At 36.8% G+C, this 20,807-nt stretch overlaps 1 protein-coding gene across 4 annotated transcripts in view; it reads right to left on the bottom strand.

The window, feature by feature from the left end:
• Positions 1 to 1,088: 1,088 nt before the first annotated feature.
• LOC113230332 (protein lin-10-like) overlaps positions 1,089 to 20,807 on the bottom strand; it is a 135,599-nt gene continuing 115,880 nt past the window's right edge. For 3 of the 4 annotated variants that reach the window (XM_026464216.1, XM_026464219.1, XM_026464218.1), the window contains 9 exons: positions 19,270 to 19,306; positions 16,601 to 16,734; positions 11,872 to 11,877; positions 10,521 to 10,775; positions 8,907 to 9,089; positions 6,226 to 6,364; positions 4,636 to 4,829; positions 2,701 to 2,841; positions 1,089 to 1,788 (listed from right to left, as the gene is read on the bottom strand). In XM_026464216.1, coding sequence (XP_026320001.1) covers positions 1,717 to 1,788; positions 2,701 to 2,841; positions 4,636 to 4,829; positions 6,226 to 6,364; positions 8,907 to 9,089; positions 10,521 to 10,775; positions 11,872 to 11,877; positions 16,601 to 16,734; positions 19,270 to 19,306 — 1,161 coding nt within the window. In that variant the 3' untranslated portion in view covers positions 1,089 to 1,716. The remainder of the gene's footprint in view (positions 1,789 to 2,700; positions 2,842 to 4,635; positions 4,830 to 6,225; positions 6,365 to 8,906; positions 9,090 to 10,520; positions 10,776 to 11,871; positions 11,878 to 16,600; positions 16,735 to 19,269; positions 19,307 to 20,807) is intronic. The other variant, XM_026464217.1, reaches the window with a different exon arrangement.

Raw genomic sequence — 20,807 nt, 5'->3', positions numbered from 1 at the left:
TGAACCGAATAAAAAATAATCTCTCGATCTGCCAGGACTCCAATCAAGCGTTTGCCCTCGACTGGCATGGACACAAATTCGAATCCTGTTAGGACGAAGGAATTTTTCCTTGTGTTTGATCTTTGTATTAATAGTTATGTACAATTTGCCATAATGTTCTATGGCAATCATTGATGGAATTTGAGGTTTGGGTCAGTAACATATGGCGAAACATACACTTTTTCGTGATATCACGCGACGGGAAGAAATCATGCACCTGGTGGTAAGCGACACGCCTATCTATTACAATTGCAGTGCCACACAGCTTCAATTTGACTACAGCCTTCTGAAAAATTATACGTAAGCATAGAACGACTAGATAACTTCTTTGATCGAAATTCCGTCGATTTTATTGTCAATAATATGTAGTTTTATGGTCCAGTTGCCAAAAAGCTTAATTGTGAGTATATAACAGGTACATAAGAGCATATAGAGAGATATACAGCTTATTCTACCTTATTTAACCACATAAGCATGTAAGCATGTAAAGACATCACAATGTAGTCCATGAGGTGGTACTGAGTATTGTTTTTTTCCAAATCACGCGCCTCCTAGCTGCGTATTGACATATATGAAAGTTCAGCGCAAGACAAATTTAACAAAAAAATACGCGCCTGAGTTGCGCTCACGCATTTTTCTTCACAGGCGACTTGTAGGCATTCGAATACAACGTTCCAATATACAGGGTGAACTAAATCAATGGGACAATTACTTAAAAAAACATTGTCTTATTTCTCGTAATATGAATAACATTCATATATTTTTAACAGCTTACCTGAGCCGGAAATTGAATCAACGAAAAATGCAAAAAATAAACAATTATTTATTGACTCAAATGTTTATTTTACACGGATTTATCCATATCATTTATCGTATCGATTAGTACAATAAAATAGTGAGTGTTTATTTTTTTGTATTTTTAGTTTGTAGCAGTAGAGCTCCTTGTGAAAGAGTTCGTCCAGGGAAGTACTGCCACCTTACCTATTTCTGCCCCCAAGAAGTAAGTAATGTTAGCATTACTACGTTCCGGTTTAGAAGGGTAAGGGTGCTGTTACAGGCACTTGAGACTTGTCAACTTTATGTCTCAGGGTGACGGGAGCAGTGGCAATGCCCCTCAGATATTTGCGATTTAAAGCTCTGGGTGGCACTGCAACTGTTATGAACAGGCGGTTCTATTCTCGGACCAGATAGGCTTTTTAAAAAATCTGTGATATGATCACTATCAGACCATAAATCTGGTATTCATATTAAGAAAAATAAAAGAATGTTTCCTGTAAGTACTACCTTAAGATAGTTCGCATCATGTTACATGGATTTTTTCAGCCCTGTATGTATGTAACATTTATCACTGTGCTTAGATATTTCAAAAATATTTAAATGGATAATTATCGACGATCGAATGGACAATTATTGTTTGAATAGCTTGATCGTTGTACCTCCGCCTTCGGTAATATTATATGAATGCAAGTTCCAGTTCTTCAAACAAATTAGTCATTTGTGCTCCTTCCAAAATCGCTTGAAGATAAAGAGCCTGGATGGTTTTAAAATAATATATCTGTTTAAGATTCCCTAGTCAAACAAGAATCTCTTCAAAGTATCATGAATCGGGGGCAGTTTCAATGTTAGAGGCGCGTGAGTGGCGTGTAATATGTAAGCAGGCACTTGTACGCATGCGCGTTAGATGAACACCGGGTTCTCCTGCCCCGTCAGCAGCCGGAACATCGACGTCGGCATCGTCTTCATCAGAATCTGGAATATTATGCACAATTAATTGTCTATATCTTAAATATGTCTCAGATGAAGCGCAAGCTCAAGAAAGCTCGCGCATTCCGCGGAAGATTTTGGCCGGTATCTAGTCTGTACGTTACACCATTGACCACAAAGTTCATTATGCAATGTACAATATCGTTACAAAACTTCGCTGCCATTCCGCTGCAATATAAATTGAGCCTAATTGTCTTATCATAATATGATAGTACTCCATCTTGGCCTAATGTGAGTTGGAGATTTCTCCTTTAGGGTCAAGGGTCTTAAGGGTCCTGAACATCGTGTGTATAACCAGAAATAGAGACGAAATGCCATTTAATTTGTTTGAAAAATATTCTGTCAAATCATTACGGTGACCACTGCGCTCCGATTGGCCAGCCCGAATTCGAAACAATTGACGGGTGTCGTCAATTGTTTCATTTCAAATCGACCAGTTTAACTTGAGCTTTGCTATAATGGGTGAAAATTGCAAAATTACATATTTAATATTTATTTACCGATGAAACGTGATTCCGTGTTTTGTAATTAGATGTTTTGCTGTTTTTCCCAAATCACCGAACGGAACAGCCCCCATTGTTAGAGATATTATGTTTATTACAATAAATACATAATAGTTTTGGAATATACGGAGACGTACACACAGGTCAGTTGTTAGCACTGTACTATGAAATAGTACTACTAGTTGTATTCTAATTTGTAATTTCCGCAAAACTAGAGTTAATATTTAAAAGTGATATATAACGCCCATTTTCCTGATGATTTGCCAGGGATAGATGGCCCTTATTCCGTCTTTATTTCTGGTCATATACTCGACGGTCGTGAACCTTATTCGCCTTGCGAGTTTCATCACGATATTATCCGTTTGGTGCATTTGAAATATGAATAGGTGTGCACCTCTCCGACGGAGGTGGCCAGCAAGTTGACGATGCGCTCGTGCGGCACGGCCACGACGCTCTGCGCGTTGATCTCGATGATGCGGTGGCCCACGCGCACGCCGCCGCGCTCCGCAATGCCGCCGCGCAACAGGCTGCAGATCTAGACACAAATCATCACAGTCAGTACTTGAAGTTTTTACGATTGCACGACCCAAACTCAAATCGCGCCTTTGTGATATCGCACTGTTAACACAGTAGTGTATTAACCCAAAAAGTGTATTTTCTGAGAATCGATGAAAAACGAGTTACTCACTTCCCGTGTGAGATCATTAAAATTTATGTATAAGTTATACTTTATTATAGACATCTAAACAATTTCCTACTTGCAAATACATTTAAGAATAAAAGGGGAACAATAGATTCATGTTTTCATTTTAATAAGGGCGTTTTTGACCAGAACTAGCTCACATAAAGTATGTCTCATTTTGAGTTAAGTAGATATACTTTAATTGTTTCTTACAATTACAATTTTACGTTCAGTAATGATAGAATCTTGAAATTCACATATTTTGAGTTACAACATTATTGTAATAGCAGTGCGATATTGTTTATGAAATTTTAATTGGAAGATTTAAGTACAGTAATAGAAAAAAGATGTTAAGAATAATAATAATAGTTATTGCACACCCTCCACATTTTTTTTAATTTATTTATTTCATGTTGCTTACAGTCAACCCAAACGCAATAGTAAGGTTCGTATTCCAGAACTCTACTCAATGCTCAAGTCAGGATTTGAGCAGACTTGAGTATGACTTCAAGCACTGGAAATACGACCCTAATGGCAAGGATTCGAGTATGATGTTCAGTGCTCACTACAATACACAAGTCCTGACTTGAGCATTGAGTAGAGTTCTGGAATACGACCCTAAGGGTCGTATTCTAGAACTCTATTCAATGCTCAAGTCAGGATTGCACTGGCAACACAAGCACTGGAAATACGACCCTGATGGCAGGGACTTGAGTATGATATCAAGTGCTTTAAACCATACTCAAATCCTAACTTGAGCATTGAGTAGAGTTCTAGAATACGACCCTTTGACTTGAAGCTAAATGAACAAACAGTATTAAGTTTTAAATATAATGCTATAAACAATAAATTATTACAGATTAATAGTAATGAAAAGATCAATAAAATCCATTTGTTATTACATTTTAAACTAGCATATAATACCTATTACATAATACTGCTGTCCCTAAGTGTGCTTCAGACCTCCTAAATGGCAATTTTGAATATCAACCGGACTCTTATTATAGAAGTGTATACATAGCCCAAAAATGTATTTATGACTGTTTTAGAGCCTTGTTTTTATTCATAGAAATAGTGCCCTCTAATTTTCTTTGCTGTGCCCTTACAGGGTATCACGTACCAAGCACTTATTAAAATCTTTACATAAACTTTAAATGTTGCAATAATTGAATGAAATTGAAATAAAAAATTAACTTACAAATGATGATTCTGACGTTGTAGAGTGGTTAACTGCGCCCACAACAGAACAAGCACGTAAACGAAGAATGTTTAAATTGTTCCTCAATTTACCTCATACCACAATAAAGTTTTTTGTACACGGTTAATACGATGTAACAAAAATAATATATAAATATTCTCAAACATTTATGTTTTTTTTCCAAAACATACGCATACGAACAACAACTCGAGTTTTACAGTCAATATTTTATGCTATTACATTTGAGATAAAGTATAAACTTCAATGCTCTGAGACGCAGAGAGAAATGGGCCGCAAAGGTCCGAGGCCGGTCTGCAATTTATACCGTATTTCAATTGGAATAGCATCAAATATACATTACTAAATGTAACGTACCGTGCCTTCCCGTCCGGTGGTTTGCGCTGGCCCTAATTCTCACATTTTATTCAATAATATGAATTAACCCTTACCACGCCATTCTGCACGCTGAATCCGAGCTGGTACTTTGTATCAGGCCGTTTAATCTTGACCTCTACGACGGGCGCGCACGGCACCACAGTGAGTTTCACCACAGTTTGGTTCTTTGAGTTTTTAATATAGGTCTGGCACGTTGATAGGGGCAGACCTACTAAGCTCACGCCGTTTATCGCTATTATTTGATCACCTAGAACAATTTCACTTGTATTAATACAGATGCACTATAATTAGTACTTTATGCTTTAATAGGAGAGTTACAAATCACCCTCAATTCCGATCATTGGTTATAAGTTATTATTGGTACAAAGATAGCACAACACAAAGAAAAAATTCTTTCGATTTCACTCACAGAACAATAAATACAGTAAAAGTGGTTAGTTAGTGTCCGACGCGTGCCAGCTGTAGGACTTGATAGACCTATCTGAGCTCAGTCTGCCATTTTTGCTTTGTATGGTACGGTTGTGTCATTCTTTCGTGCAAATTCTCTGAAATTCTAGATGCCTTCTTGTGCTGTTTTAGAGTGCAAAAATGATAGCGGCACCAAAAATATTACCCGTGGTGTATTTCATGTCACCGGAAAGTCTTATTTTAATAAATTTTATGTTTATCGAAATATTTTTTTGTTACAAGAAACAAAACTAAACCATTATACCCCTGCAACAGTGTAGCCAGACTTATGCGAAATTAATTCGTCAATTTATGTTTGTTAAGTAGCCGATATTCACCCAAGCCATAAAATCCCTAAAATTCAAACAATTCTGCTTGCTGCCGGACACTGGGGAATAGAAACTTTCTTATTTCCCCAATTCCCCACACGTAGAAATAATCAAACCCCCAAATGAGTTATTTTACATCTCCATTCCCCACAAAATCCCCAATAAAATTTATAATTCCCCAGACATTTTATTAAGTAGCCTAAAATCGCCTTTTCCTATTTCAAACATAGCCTAAATATCGCCGATAACTTTTTAGTCGCCGCGAAATTGCCTAATCTAGCAACAGTGCAATATGGTCTTTTGTTTTTTGGAGAACTAAATTAATAAGTCCAATTCGTCGTCGTTCAGCATTTAACCGCTAGATGGCAGTACATTAATGGAAATTTCAATAATATCAACACGTCTAACTTGCAATAATAGGTATTGATGGTATTGAACTTTCAACGATATACCAATAGGGTAAAGTTTAAATTATATTACAAAATCCAGAATTTGTTATTTCTTTTTAAATTTCACCAAACCCAATCAATATTTTTTCGCCAAACCAAAAACCAATCAATATCAAGACTGTAATTTTTCAAATTAAGAATGTGTGAGTTTTGGCGACATCGGTTCTCTGAGTAATCGAGGCTTAAGGCACTTTCATTGTGTTTTTTCTTCCGTGGATTTCACTGGACTCGAACCAGCGACTGTTGCCACACCGGAGCCACCGCTATTACTAACTGAGTTACAGATCCAGTCACTAATTTCTCTATGTGCTTGTGCGCCACCTGTGAGAAACTCATGAAACAAACTTTCCAGGAAGTCCAGTCAGATAGAAGTGACTTTTCATTGTGTTGTTTGATCTTTGTGTTAATAATAACTTACCTATATTAAGCTGTCCGCAGCGTGCAGCGGCGCCTGCTGGTGCCAGGTTAGCGATCACGACTGTTGGCAGCATTGAACCCCATCCTGACTCCACCACCACCACGCCGAGAATCTCGCCCTTAGTTTTTGGAACCACCACCTGGAAATAATGATTTTAAGAGTTTTAACGCATCCAGTCCCCGTAGTATGCCGCCTCGATAGAGCCATTATATCCACATTTACTTTGACAGTCGGCTCAGTAATTTTATCAAAGTAAAAATTGAGCGCGACAAACGAGATGAAAAGAATAATAAAAACAAACATATTGATAATAATACATATAAATTATTGAAAAAATGTGAGAACATTTGTAATACAGTTACAGTACACGACCGTATTTATTATTTATTTTAATTAATAGTTTATTGTACAGGAAAATTAGAACAAGTCACAATGAATTCAAGGAAAATTAAAACAAAAGGTTCTGCTTGTTTCTAATAGAAATTTCTTCCTGCAGACCGAAATACAGAACACTATAACTAAAAGAACGAGCATACGTGCACAACCAAAACTAAAAAAAATGTAATATAAAAATAATACACTTCTGGACACATCTATTGGCCCACCTTGTATTTTCAGTTTCGTTTGGTCCTAGCTAAAATTTTATATTAGGTCGAGCAAAAAGTTTTTATGCAGTTTTGAACCTGGCACATTCACAATTTCATTCAATAGTCTTTTTTTGAATTTCGAACACAGAATTTAAAGAAACAAAAGACAATTTGGAGCCTGTTTGTTGATATCAAACAATCGAATACTAAGAAAACTTGGTTTTATTGGTTTACTTGGATTTAATTCTTGAAAAAGTGATTGATATCTTTGGTTTTGCAACAAACATTACTTATTCTTAACATTAAGGTGACGTTCTATCAATAATCTATGGATACTTCACCTGAAGTCGCCGCCCAAGCTGTGGCACTTATTCAGGCCGGACACAGCCAAAGAAACGTGAGTGCTCAACTTAATTTAAGTCGATCTGCGGTCCGAAATGTTTATCGGAGGTACCTAGAGACTGGCGGCTTTGTTCGTCGCCAAGGAAGGCCACGATCTCGGGTCACAACTGAAAGGCAGGATCGATTCATCGTGACGACCAGCTTGAGAAATCGTCACCTTACCTCCATTGAGATACAAAACCAACTTCGCGACTTCCACGGAGTATCTGTGAGCGCTCGAACTGTTCGGAGAAGGTTAAAAGAACGCGATATGGTACCACACAAGCCAGCTAATGGGCCCAAACTAACGCGAGCCCACCGAACAGCGCGCCTTCATTTCGCACGCAGTCATTTAAATTGTACACAGCAAGATTGGAGCCGTGTACTCTTTTCTGATGAGTCTAAAATTGTGTTACATGGCAATGATGGAAGGAAGAAGGTCTACCGACGTAAGGGAGAGCGTTTCGCACAATGCTGCTTTGAAGAGAGGGTTGCTTATGGCGGTGGCTCATGGACTGTCTGGGGCGGTATATCCGCGAGCGGCAAAACTCAACTTGAGGTTGTTACAGGACCACGGCTGCCAACATTAAATGCTGAAAGGTACATTCGTGAGTGCTTAGAACCTCACGTGATACCATACGCGGACTATGTGGGCCCAAATTTTCTTTTTATGCATGATAATGCAAGAGCCCATGCGGCCGGCATCGTCAGGGAATATCTTCGGGATGTGAACATCACAGTTATGGACTGGCCAGCCAGAAGCCCAGATATGAACCCCATTGAGCACATGTGGGACGAGCTAAAAAGACGTGTTAGGGCTCGTCAGCCAGTTGCCCAGACGATGCAGGAGTTGAAAACTGCCATAGAAGAGGAATGGGAGATGATCCCTCAAAATTTCATAGAGCGGTTGATAAACTCTATGCCTAATCGTATGAGAGCTGTGGTAGATGCCCATGGAGGCAACACGCGTTGTTAAATTAAACCTTTATTTGATAAAACATGTTTTTTATTCAAAAATCAATTGCCTTTAACAAGGCGCATATCCGATTTGTTAGGCGTAGCTCCATGTCGTATGGTATTCTGAATTCAAATTTAAAACAATACGATCGAAAAAGATGGTAAAGTGTATCAGGTTTAAAACTGCATCAACAGTTTTTGTTCAATCTAGCAATCATATTTCGGTAGGGGCCATCGAAACCTAAACTCTAAGGTGGGCCAATAGATGTGTCCAGAAGTGTATAATAATATTAAATTGTTATAAATTATACACATACTTAGATAAATACATTTATCTTTTATCTAAGTATTTATGTAATTTATAACAATTAGCGTAATTAGCAATGCGTAAATAATAACTAATATAATGTAAAATATGTAAAAACAGAAACTACAAAAACACGACTTTTTTTACGGTTTTCGCGGCGATGATTAAACGACAAAGATAGCTATATAGCTATCTTTGTAAAGCAAGGACGACAGAAACAATATTTATAACAATACAAATATAAGATTATTACCAAATAAGCAAACTTAGCTTTATCGACTGAAATAAACATTATCACGGGGAGGTTTATCACACATATACTGCCATGCTACGACCGCTGAAATAGGTTCAGAAAAACCAAATTAGATTGACCTTTCGTTCTTATATATGTGATTATAGAACGTAGAGGTCAGTGTAATTAGCCTTTTTCCCCCACATTATCTACAAACCTCCTTCTGAAGTTCCTTCTTAGCGAACATTTGTAGCTCATCGCCGAAGATCTCCTGGCTGTTGAGCACCTCTTGATAGTCCATCTCTTTCACGAAACTGTGGTCCTCGATGCCATTCGCTTTTAGGAACTCCATGTAGGCCACTTGGAACGCTTGCCCAATGGACTGGGCTATGAATTGCGCCTGAGGAGAAATAACAGCTGAAGTAAAACAGATATAATACGAATTACACGTACACAGAGAGCGAGCGCGCCCGCGCTCGTTGTGTTGTCGTCCATACAAAAACACGGAATTAAATCCGTCGCGGTCCCGACCCGCGCCCGACTCGCACCCGCTCTCTGTGTGTTTCACGCTTTAGAGCCAACGCATTAAATTTATCAATGCGTGCTACTGCAATTGAAATAAGATACAAGTTTCAATGCTCTGAGACGCAAAGAGAAATGCGCTGCGATGCTCCGAGGTTAGTCTCTGAGCAATGTAATGTATACCTTATTTCAATTGTAAAAGCATAAAATATGCATTGATAAATTTAATGTCCACTGCCTTCTAATCCTGGTTTGCGCTGGCCTTTTCATATGATTACTATTGCGAACTGATAGCTTGACGAAAATGTAAATTCTGTCACGAGAGAAACAAAACGCTATGATAATAAAGATTAATATCGCCTGGCTATAAGATAACGTCTCGCCTTATATACCAGTTAATAAATTCCACGAAAATTGCATCGAAAATCGGAGGTGAAACAAAACTACTGTCTTGTGTATCATGGCGTTTTAATAATTATTGATGAATACGTATTCGTTGGAAAATCGAGATATATTCGATTTTTTTTTCAACTAAACAAAAAGTTACGGGCTCTGTTCCCACGGTCACGACTAATTCAGATAGTAAAGCCATCAACCACTTATGACTAACATTAATGCCTTTTATTCTACTAATTGCATATCCCAAATTTCTATCCCTCTATTTAGAATTGATATCTTCAATTCCGATGACTGGTCATAAGTCAGTCTCATCGAGTATATAACCAGAAATAGAGACGAAATAAGGGCCATTCATCTTTGGCAACTTATCAGGCAAATGGGCCTTATATCACTTTTAAATATCAGCTCTCGTTTGCGCTGAAAACACAAATTAGAAAACTGAAATAGTACAGCGCCAACAACTGACCTGTTGACGTCTCCGTATATTCCAAAAATATTCTGTATTTATTGTAATGAAGACAATATCTCTAACAATGGGGAGCAGTTCCATTCGGTGGTGTGAGAAAAACAGCAAAACACAAATTACAAAACTTAACGTAATTGAATATTAAATACGTAATTTTTCAACTTTCGTTCATTATAGTAAAGCTCAAGTTAAACTGATCGATTTGAAGTGAAACATTGATGACACCTGTCAATTCTTTCGAATTCGAGCTGGCCAATCGGAGTGCGATTGTCACCGTAATGATTTGACAAATAGTTTTCAAACAAATTAAATGACATTTCGTCTCTATTTTTGGTTATATGTATACTCGGCGGTTAGTCTATTATTATTTCTCTTCTGAAAGTTCTCATTTTACAGATGTCGCTTTGTTACATTAAGGGTATATCCTTCAAAGTAAATACCAACCTCTTCACTTTCAAACACGTGACAAATCATTTTTGGCGTTCTGTTCAACTTGGGCTGGTCCGAATCGCTTTCGTGTGGCACGAATCTTCTCCTGGCCATTAAAACGACCAAGTCTCCTATATCAGCTATGTAGGATATGGTACGGAGTGCATGATCCATCATGATTTCTTTTAACTCTGTATTGAGAACCATGATTTTCTCCGTCGATATGAAGAGATCGACCTCTGTGCTGGGCTGGTTTTCACCTTCCGGCGCCTGGTGACAAGTTGACAATATTTTTAATTACATAATTGTAAATGCGTTGTTACTATTAACATCCTATAGGTCCTGACAGATTTGTTCACTTGAAATTGGAGACTTTCATTTGGCTTATTTGAATGGTATATCTACAGCTGTATTTATAAAAATACGTGATAGTGTCGTACCGCTTATTATATGATAATTAATTCAGGACTAATTAGAAATTGGCGAACGAGTTAGGCTAATTCCAATGGTATATACTACAATTTTATGCATAAAAATATCCGATAGTATCGTATCTCATATTAAGTGATAATTAATTTTCGACTAATTAGAAATTGGTGAATTGAGTTAGACTCATTCGAACAGTACATCAATAGATTTATGCTAAAAATATCCGATAGTATCGTAGTGCATATTAAGTTATAATCAACGATTAATTTGTGATTGGTGAATTGTACTCGAATGGTATATTAGCAGTTTTATGCAGAAAAGTATCCGATATTAATTAATTTATGACTAATTAGAAATTGATGAATTGAATTATGTTTATTCGAACGTTATATCTATGTTTTATGCATAAAACTATCCGATAGTATCATATCGCATATTAAGTAATAATTAATTAACGACTAATTTTATTAGTAATTGGAGAATTGCGCATTAGTAATTGATAACTCTAACTGTAGTGTGATATCGTTTATTAAGTAGTAAATTAATTTGCGATTATTGCGCTTCTACAGCATTAATTTGTCTGATCTTGTATAAATCTTTATCAAAAAATTAATCTCGTGTCAATTATTTAAGATGTTTTTCATTAATCTATAAACTTGAGTATACTCGCTCGCTTGACCGTCCTAGGGTCAAACCTCGGAAAGTCTGCGAGACAAGAAGTGTGCAATCCGCCAATCGTGAGCGTTCTCGTTCAACGACTTTGCTCTCATTGGTCGAAAGCCTTCCCCTCCCTCATCCCGCAGACTTTAAAAGCAGGGCGATCGAGCTACAATACAATACTAGATATGTACCGAGGTTTACTAAGCGATTCCTGTCGACTTATAAGCTATGAAGTGCCAGTGGGTGGAGTTGGTGGTATTAATGTTAGTGAACTTACCAATGCCTGATGAGCCAAGTAAGCAGAAAAGGAAAACGTGATCGATTAAATGTCAGTGAAACAAGTCAAATGGGAACATATTGAACTACAGTATAATACACTACTATGTATCCTGATACACGATTGGAAAGTAAATCAATTTCGACTCGCAAATAGATATAAATGTAATCATATGATTACATTTTCAACTTATAAAATAGGTAATTCTGTTTTTAATCTTAAATTTCCGTTTCTTCGTATGCATTTCGTGTTTTTAACACTTAGTTCATATTTTGTTAAGTGGATTTCGGATAGAGCTAGTATACTGCCAGCCAAACCACCTTGATCTTAGTGACGGCTTCCTCGACCATGTGTTTTTTGGGTCTCTTCTTGCGGCGGCGCGAGTCCTCGTCCACCTCGACGGAGCCGAGAAAGGTGAGGCGAAAGACGGCCGCGGGTGCCGCGTACACGCCTGAGTACGGGCCATCGCAGCCCCACTGCGGCAACCGGCTAACCTCCTCGAACCATACCAACGCCGCTCTCACATACCCATTCGTTTGTGCATTGTACGGCTTACAGATTTTTTATTGGTTTATTGACTTCGGGTGGTTTTGCTTTGAATGCTTTCAAAGGTCGTACGTAAGCAATACGTAGTCGACTATTCTTGTGTAATAATAGTTATTTCTCAAGAGAAATTGGGTTTAATTGAAGGCGATATTAATTATTAATTGTTTTCGACGCCTACTCACTGTCAGTCAGTACCATAAATGCATGTTTTAACTAATTATATCGCGCAAAAGCAAGCAAAACAACTCGAATACAACACACTCAACAATGATATGTGAGAAGCGAGCGGGAAACCGATCATTAGTATGAAAGCATCCTAACTCGTTAGTCCGCGGGAGTCGAGTGTAGGCGCAAAGCTTGACGCGTCGCGGCCTTGTGCGCCCAGTGCTGCGCCTCGGTGCGCCCCCGTGCGCCCCACCGGTGTGAATCGGGTCATGTCTCATGCCATATCGTGCGAATCATGAAATCGTGCATGAAAAAGCAACTCGGAATTTCCGTAGCCGAAGCAATTTAGAAACTCATTAAACTACAATTTTAATTCCAAACATGAATGTCAGTTCTATCCAGTTAATACCGACATGTTAACTATAGTACTCGTACTCCTTGTGTTGAATGAAAATCAACAGAGGATTTAAACTGTGATAATCATTATTTATTCATACAATAATCGAACAAACACAAAGAAAAATTATTTCGATTCGATTGGACTTGAGCCAGCGTCAGCTGCCTCAACGTGGCTACCGCTATTACCGGCTGAGCTAAGAATCGATTGCATTAGGATCGACACTGTATCGCATTAAGTCGGTTAGGAAAAACGTTATGTCAATGTAGTAAGAGCGAACAAGACTTTGTGCGTTTCGCGTCGGCGACCCGAGCGTAAGCGAAAAGCATATCGCCTTTTTTGCGTGGACATAAAGCTTTTTCTGATCGGCTTAATGCGATTCCGTATTAGTAAGTGTGGTGACTTCCTAATGCTAAGTTACGAACTGTAGCCACGTTGAGACAACCAACGCTTATTTGACTCCAGTCGAGTCGAAGGATTTTTATTTTGTTTGTTCGATCTTTGTATCAACAATACTAGCTAGTGGAGTATTTCTAACCGACTTCAAAAAAAAAGGAGGAGTTCTCAATTATATTGTATTTTATTTCGTATGCATAACGAGATAACTGGTTTGTGTATCGATTTTGATGATTTCTTTTTTATTGGAAAGAGGGTACCTCAGTAGTGGTCCCATTTAAATTAGAAGAAAATATTCCAAATTTCCGGTTATCGATTGCAATAAAACTTGGCGAATAGATGTAATTCAAGGAACTTTTGAGGTCGGTTTTATTAGTACTCTACTCAAATTATCTCAGATGAATATCGTATATTTTTATGACAATCATGTAATTTCACTCGGTTTATTTTATTCGGTAAAAAATCCTTTATAAAATTATGAACATGCCAAATGCTTATATTTAAAAATCGGACAGCACAAGATGAAAAATCTTACCTTTCGCACTACGTAGAAAAGCCTACAGAAATGTGTAAATTAACGTTAGTAAGCACAGCGTAAAGCGGATAGCAAGCGATAGACACACATGTCCAGAGGAGGCTAGCCGGCAATACGGGATCCGACAATCTTCCGGGTCGAGGGGTGAGGAGCACACTGAAAAAAAGTCTCTAGTGCCAAGTCAATAAGAGCAGAACGGTTTGGCGGGCAGGTTTTGTGGGCGGCTGACCACAAAGGTTCACATTCTCGATCCCGGTGCTTTCCAATCGCAAGGAATACCGGGTTCGTATCACAATATTGAGGTAAACAAGTCAGCTCCACGGTATTATAAAATCTAATCTAGGTTAAGTTCTTTAGGACAGGACAAGGATATCCCACTAGCATTCTCAAAACACTAATCCTAATGAGCATGAAATTACGTATTTACAGATGACAAATACTCAAATTCTAAAATCATGACAACAAGGGTATTTTGTTTTACGTGCATAGAAATAGAAATGGCAGTGCCCGGATAGGATTTGAGAATAGAATGAGATTCAAAAGAGGAACCTCAAAGATTTCACACTATCAAAATTCAGAATGTCTACAAATCAGAGACGCGCGTTTAGCGAGCTTTGATTGGTCGGTTGGCTGGTGAAGTATAGAAACATGTTTGGCCAATAGAGGTGTATCAGGCACACAACAGTGAGAGTAGAAGAATAGAAGTAATTTCATGCTCTTATTTCAAAAACATCTACGAAAGATACAACATGTTACATTGATACCGATTCACACGGGCAAATGACAAGTGAAAACTTGTCTTTTGTGACAATTTATTACAATTAATGAGAATGCGTTTTTTTTCAGGTACGAGACTCTGAAAATTACAAAACCAATTATAGTACGAAAGATTTTATTTGTATGTAATTTGTGTTACTAATAATAAATATTATTCATGTTAAATAAAAAAGAATTCATATTGGTATTAACTACAATGTGTTGATTTGCATTCTCGCCATATTTACAGAGGTCATTCTATACCCGAAACTGAACCCAAATCACTAAAAAAATAACTCGAAAAAAAAATTAAATTCCAATTCTGACGTCCCATATAATTCTATTCTAGTCTGTCACGAAACGCCACGTGGTTTGGTTTAGTGTGTAAACAATAGTAGTGCAAAAAAAAAGAACCGCTACCAGGTTCAACAGACCCTGCGTGGTAATCCAAGTGTGTGCCTATTCTTAAGGCATGATGAAACGTTTGGTTTACGCGGAGGATACGAGTGTCTAAGTTTCTGCTTTCAAAGTTGTGCAGTCTAATGTTGAAACGAAACTCACGGGGGAATCTCTGTTTTTAAAGCTAGGCACTTCTAGCAATACTTTCATGTAACCTAAAGTTGGTAAATACCAAATCTAAGTTACAAAAAACTTTTTTCAGTCAAATTTTCTAATTAATGTAAATAAGTACTAAATTATAACAATACTAGTACATTATCATAATTTAAATAATAGGTAAATAAGCCATCGAGAAATATTACGTACGCTCGGTGCAGCGGGTGGCGGGGTTACTGCCCTTGCGTGGTGCACACAACTTCGAGACAATTTTGCAAAACTTTACTTGATACAATTAGCCAGAACATTGAACAGAATAATTTTTTAAATATTTTTAGATGATTTAGCATTATTTCTATGTTTAACTTCTTAAATATGGCTAGAATGCATATCAACACACTGTATAGATCATATGTCATTTTAGTTCCGTCGTTTAAATATTGCGATGGAAGTAATGCAATAGTCATTAATGGACTGCAGGCGTAGCATGGGCACAAAGACAAAAGATATTCCTTTTAATAAAAAATATCTATGAGCTGTCAATTTAGTCTTAAAAATGACGTCACAAGTGTTATCTCTTACAGCGGTAACACACAGGGACTTATGCATGGATGCAGTTGCTTATGTTGAAGCTTTAAAAACGTGCATCGCGATTGTATATTAAGGTTAGTATTGGGTCATGGGAAAAATTCCATTTTGAAAAAATCATATTTTTCCGGATATTTTCCAATATTTTTCCTTTAATTTTCCTCATTTGACGTTGACACCAGTCAAAAGTTGAAGTTACTGAACGAAAACTATGGAGCCTTTAAAAAGGTTTCTTTTTCGCTGTTGTGAAATCATTTTACATTCCGTTTTTCTCCTAAGTGACATTACTTTTTAACTATACAAGTTTATTATAAAATTCACACTAAATAACGCTTCAAACGATATTTCTAAACATAGAACATAATGAGACTTCGAAATTATATTTTTCCACTTTCTCAAATTTTTCCATTTTTCTGGAATTATTCCGGAAAAATTTCTATTCTTTGAAATTTTTGGGAAAATTACCCAAGAGTAATAAAAGTTGACAATTAGCGACAGCATGGCGACTGAATCTCTGCAAACGCGCTGCTCAAAATCGCCGTGCTAACCGCTCTAAAGGCGCCATAGTCAAAAGACTATTTCTCTACTCTCCTGGGTTTTGTCTATTTGCGTTAATGCTGAGCCTGCTGGTCTAGATTTGCGAAGTTTTTTTTTTCTTTAATATATCCTTAACATTCGGTAATATCAAACAAACACGAGATAAATAAATAAGGCTGATACTCCAGGTTTTTTTTAAAGTCGATTTAAAACGGAAAAATTGCAAACCAGGTAGATTGAAAAGACTATCCTACCTTGATCCTGGAGACTGCTTCCTCTGCCTGCAGCATCCTCGTGGCTTTGGTCGGTTGTCCCTCGCACGCGAGTTGTGTGGAGCCGAGATACCGCGCGCGGAATAAAACTCCCTCGATCAGAACTGAACGTATATCTGCAAGTAACGTTTGCAGTATAGGTTATTTGAGATTATGTTGTTGATCCTACTTCGTTAGCTAAGCGTACAAATGCAATCTCTCGTTTCGCTAACTGTCGTATTCGATATTTTTGTCGCAACTTAGCAGCAGTTCCAAAACAATTTTGTTTGCAAAAGGAAATTGTAGTTCCGATTTCGAAGGGTAAGGGTGCTGGTGAAATCACAGGCACATGGGACTTGTCAACTTACGTCTCAGGGTGACGGGCGCTGTGGTAGCGCCCCTAAGATCTTTGCGATTTAAAGCTCTGAGTGGCACTGCAACTGTCATGGCTTTCGTTTAGATAGCTTACTATCAGGCGCACGACTTGTTCGTCCCGTCACTTGATATTATAATAATAAAGATGGCCGTTTCTGACCGCATTTGCCTGCACGCAATAAGAACTCTTAAGGTGGTAATGCAACGATTTTGGTGATAGTACCTACTTACTCAAATTCAAATAATCTTTACTTCATAGGCTAGGAAATTACACTTGAAATCGTCATTCGTAAGGCAAATTCCCCTGAGAAGAATGACTAAGAAACTCTAGGGGTTGCTCTTTGTAAATAAACATTTGTACCCAATTTTCATTTACAACATTTCGACTAATCCGTAGAACAAAGGCCTATATGCAAGAGTCTTGACTTGAAATAAATCTCAAATACCATAGATCTAGACACTCTGTAAGAGCTAAACGGGTCGCTACCATAGATTTTTGGCATCCAAGCAAGCAGAAGCTGTTATAATGTTTAGTGTAAAGTTTTTGTTTCACTATTGTTTTAAACGTCGTGAATGTTTCAAAGTCGGTTTCAAACCTTTTCTTTAAATATGGATACAAACTTATTGTCTTATTGTATCTTATATTATTATCCATTTTTAAAGTTCCAATCCAAAAATACGTTGTTCCAAAAAAAATAAAAAGTTTGTACTAGTAGTCAGTTACTCTGTAGAGAGATGATTAATATGTAACAGCTGTATTTTTATCGCGATTTCACACAGGTCACCAATTTTTGGTTCCACGTTCTCTCAACGACGACAGCTAACAAAGTAGGACCTGAATAAAGTTTGGATTACGTTGTTGTGTAGCACTCAAATTATATTGTGTCTGTATTTTTGTTTTTGGTATTTGGCGTGTATTCGTAATACACTTCCGGACACATAATTCCACCCACCTAGTATTTTAACTCTTAAAAAAGTTGAATATAAAAATATTGTCATCATCGACGAAAAAGTTTTCTCCGGTTTTACAAAACTCAGCATGGACTTGTTGATATTACGTTTAGTATACCAGTTTCAAATTGCATGATAGTTTTTGATCAGTTAAATATTGTTTGGCTTATTTAATTATTCACGGAAAACCAACGGAAACAATTATAGATTTCCATTTATTTTTATTATAATATTATTAGATATTACTACATTAACTTTTACAAAAAATTGACCTTAGAGTTCCCTCTCGGATCACCTTGCGCTCTAAAGCTACTTTCTGTTGTAAATTTCATAGGACAAACTCCCATAGAAATGGTCTCCTTAGGCGCTCTTTGGATTTTTATAATGAAAATTTAAGCCATATAGACATATTTGGGATTTCTTCACAAGGTTATAGGGTAAGAGTAAGAGAAGCTTTATTTTAACAACAAACGTAGTGATAAAATTATTTAGCATTAAATGTTTTAATTTTGTATTCCTATTATTGTTTTTTTAGTGTAATTGTATATGTATATTAAGTAGCATAAGTTTTTAATTTTTCTTATTTTTTTTATATATTCTTCTTCTATTTTGCTTGTGATGTGTTTCGCTCATTATCTTATTTTAGTTTTTGTTAATCGAACTCTAGGTTTGTATGTGCACCAATTTTAGTTTATTATCTGTCTGTTCTGCCGCCGTAAATTGAAAGGACGCATGTGACATTAAAAAAAAAATCATAACAATGTTTTTATACTCTCGTGATCAGTAAAAAAGCCCGATCTGTCACTATTTTTATTTTTTCCTGGTGGATAATGTGTGAAGTTGCCGCAAAAGAAAAGTAGATATATTTTTATTTCGAATAGATTATTTAGATTTTTTTTTATTTAGATTTATTTAGATATTTCATATATTTAAATATTATTTTTCGGTTTTGAGTTTTTGTCACAAGCGCCCTTTCAACTAACGGCGGCGTGTTGATGACTGTTTGTTTCCTTAAATAAAAATATAAAATAAAAAATAAATATTAAAAAGTTTTCGGCGAATATTTAGAAGCATGTACTTATGGCATAGAATACTGCAAATGCAAAGTGGCCCGAAGTATATTACTTTATGGTAACGATAGAAACATTACAGAAAAAAAAATTAGAGAAATAAACTCCGTACTTCCTGTTTCATTGAAAATGGAAACTTACCGAGTAATTACATTCCGAATAAGCGGCATAAGGAAATGACAAAAATACCTGTTATTAAAATTGTTTCCCTTCGTTTAGACAAAAATATTAGTAGAGTAACAATAATATGACTACTGTTTTTATATTTAAACTTACCTTCTTTATTCTTATTTTTCTTTTTTATTTCTTTATCCTGAAACAAAATGATGAATTACAATTAAAATTTTTTCTTAACTATCAATATTATTAACTAACAGTGAATGTGTTAAAAAATATGTTTTTACTACAACTGATAATATAAATAAATAAATAACGCACGCACTTATAGTCTCGCACTAAGGAAACACTATATCGCGGGTGCCATGGACACACACATAGACAACCACAAAGTACACCCAAACGCACGAGAGAAATAAATGTAGGCCGTACAAATATTTATCCCGGCCCAGGAATTGAACCCGGGAGCTCTGCGCGGCAGTCCAACATGGTAACTGTTCGACCACGGATGCAGTTTTATATAGCATCGACCTTCGGCTACTTTCGAATCGTCACCTGTTTGTTATCATAGCTTTTTGTCCCAAATACAAGAAGAAGGGAGTTACAAGTTTGAAGCTCGTCTGTTATTTGTGTGTATGTGGCATCGTATCTCGCAAATGCATGGACCGATCTCAAAGCGGTTTCTTTTATTTACACATTTTTATTATTGCTATTATTTCGACAGCACAAACCCGGGCAATAAACCATAATTCACTCAAAATAGCACAAAGAAGCACACGTTCTTAAGAGAGCGTTGACGCATTACAAAGGTTGGTTATGATAGATATATCATGACAGGGGAACATCCACTTCACACTACCACTAGTTTGTTATTCCGTGATTTGAAGGCTTATTTATATATTTATATAATCGGAATGGTTCTTAGCAAGTTCAGCTGTTTAAAAATCATAAGCTATTTTCCCAGTTAGTGTAGGGATGTGGGTTATAAAATGAATGATTTATTTTACTTCCGCTTGTCCGATCGACTCGAAATTTCATCGCATCGGTCGATCAATTTACAATAATATGGTAACTTTGAATGATGCTGTAACTAGAACTGACTGCAGACCGCCCAACTCAATTGCCCCCAAACACGAGTTCTATTATAAGTTTACAGTAGAACTCATGCTTGGGCTTATTTAAATTGGTCTCGAATAGTCTTTTTGGAGTATACTGTGTTGTATCAGGGGTTATTTTAATTTAAGTATTATTGAGTCATACGTAAGTAATACAATGACATTGATTTCTTTTTCAGTGACGTGGCCTCGGATAGTTAGGTTTCAAAAGATAATATTAAAGAAATATTAAACATTTAAGTATTGTTTTTAAAATATCAGTCAGGCAGGCAGGCAGGCGAAGTAGTCTGCCGACCTTCGGCAGACTAGTTCGCCTGTCGACGGCGACGCACTCGACTTGCCATTTACACCAAAGCGTTCGGCTGCATTACCGTCGTCAGACGACTCTTATTTACACCGGGTAGCTTCTCGTCTGACGACTTGGTGTAAATGCGCCATAAAATCTTTTGAACACCTGACCTAACATATTGCGCTTATTTTATTTCATAGTAATTATAATGAGGTAAATTATTGGGTCTAAAAATATCTGTAAATTCCACCCTGTGCTTGATTACATTTCATGCGGTCTCAGTTTTTAAACTA

Source organism: Hyposmocoma kahamanoa, unplaced genomic scaffold, assembly GCF_003589595.1.
Source record: "Hyposmocoma kahamanoa isolate Upper Pololo Valley unplaced genomic scaffold, ASM358959v1 63, whole genome shotgun sequence".
NCBI classification, from domain to species: domain Eukaryota; kingdom Metazoa; phylum Arthropoda; class Insecta; order Lepidoptera; family Cosmopterigidae; genus Hyposmocoma; species Hyposmocoma kahamanoa.
Note: the sequence above shows the minus strand (reverse complement) of the source record. Positions and strands in the feature narration are given on the sequence as shown.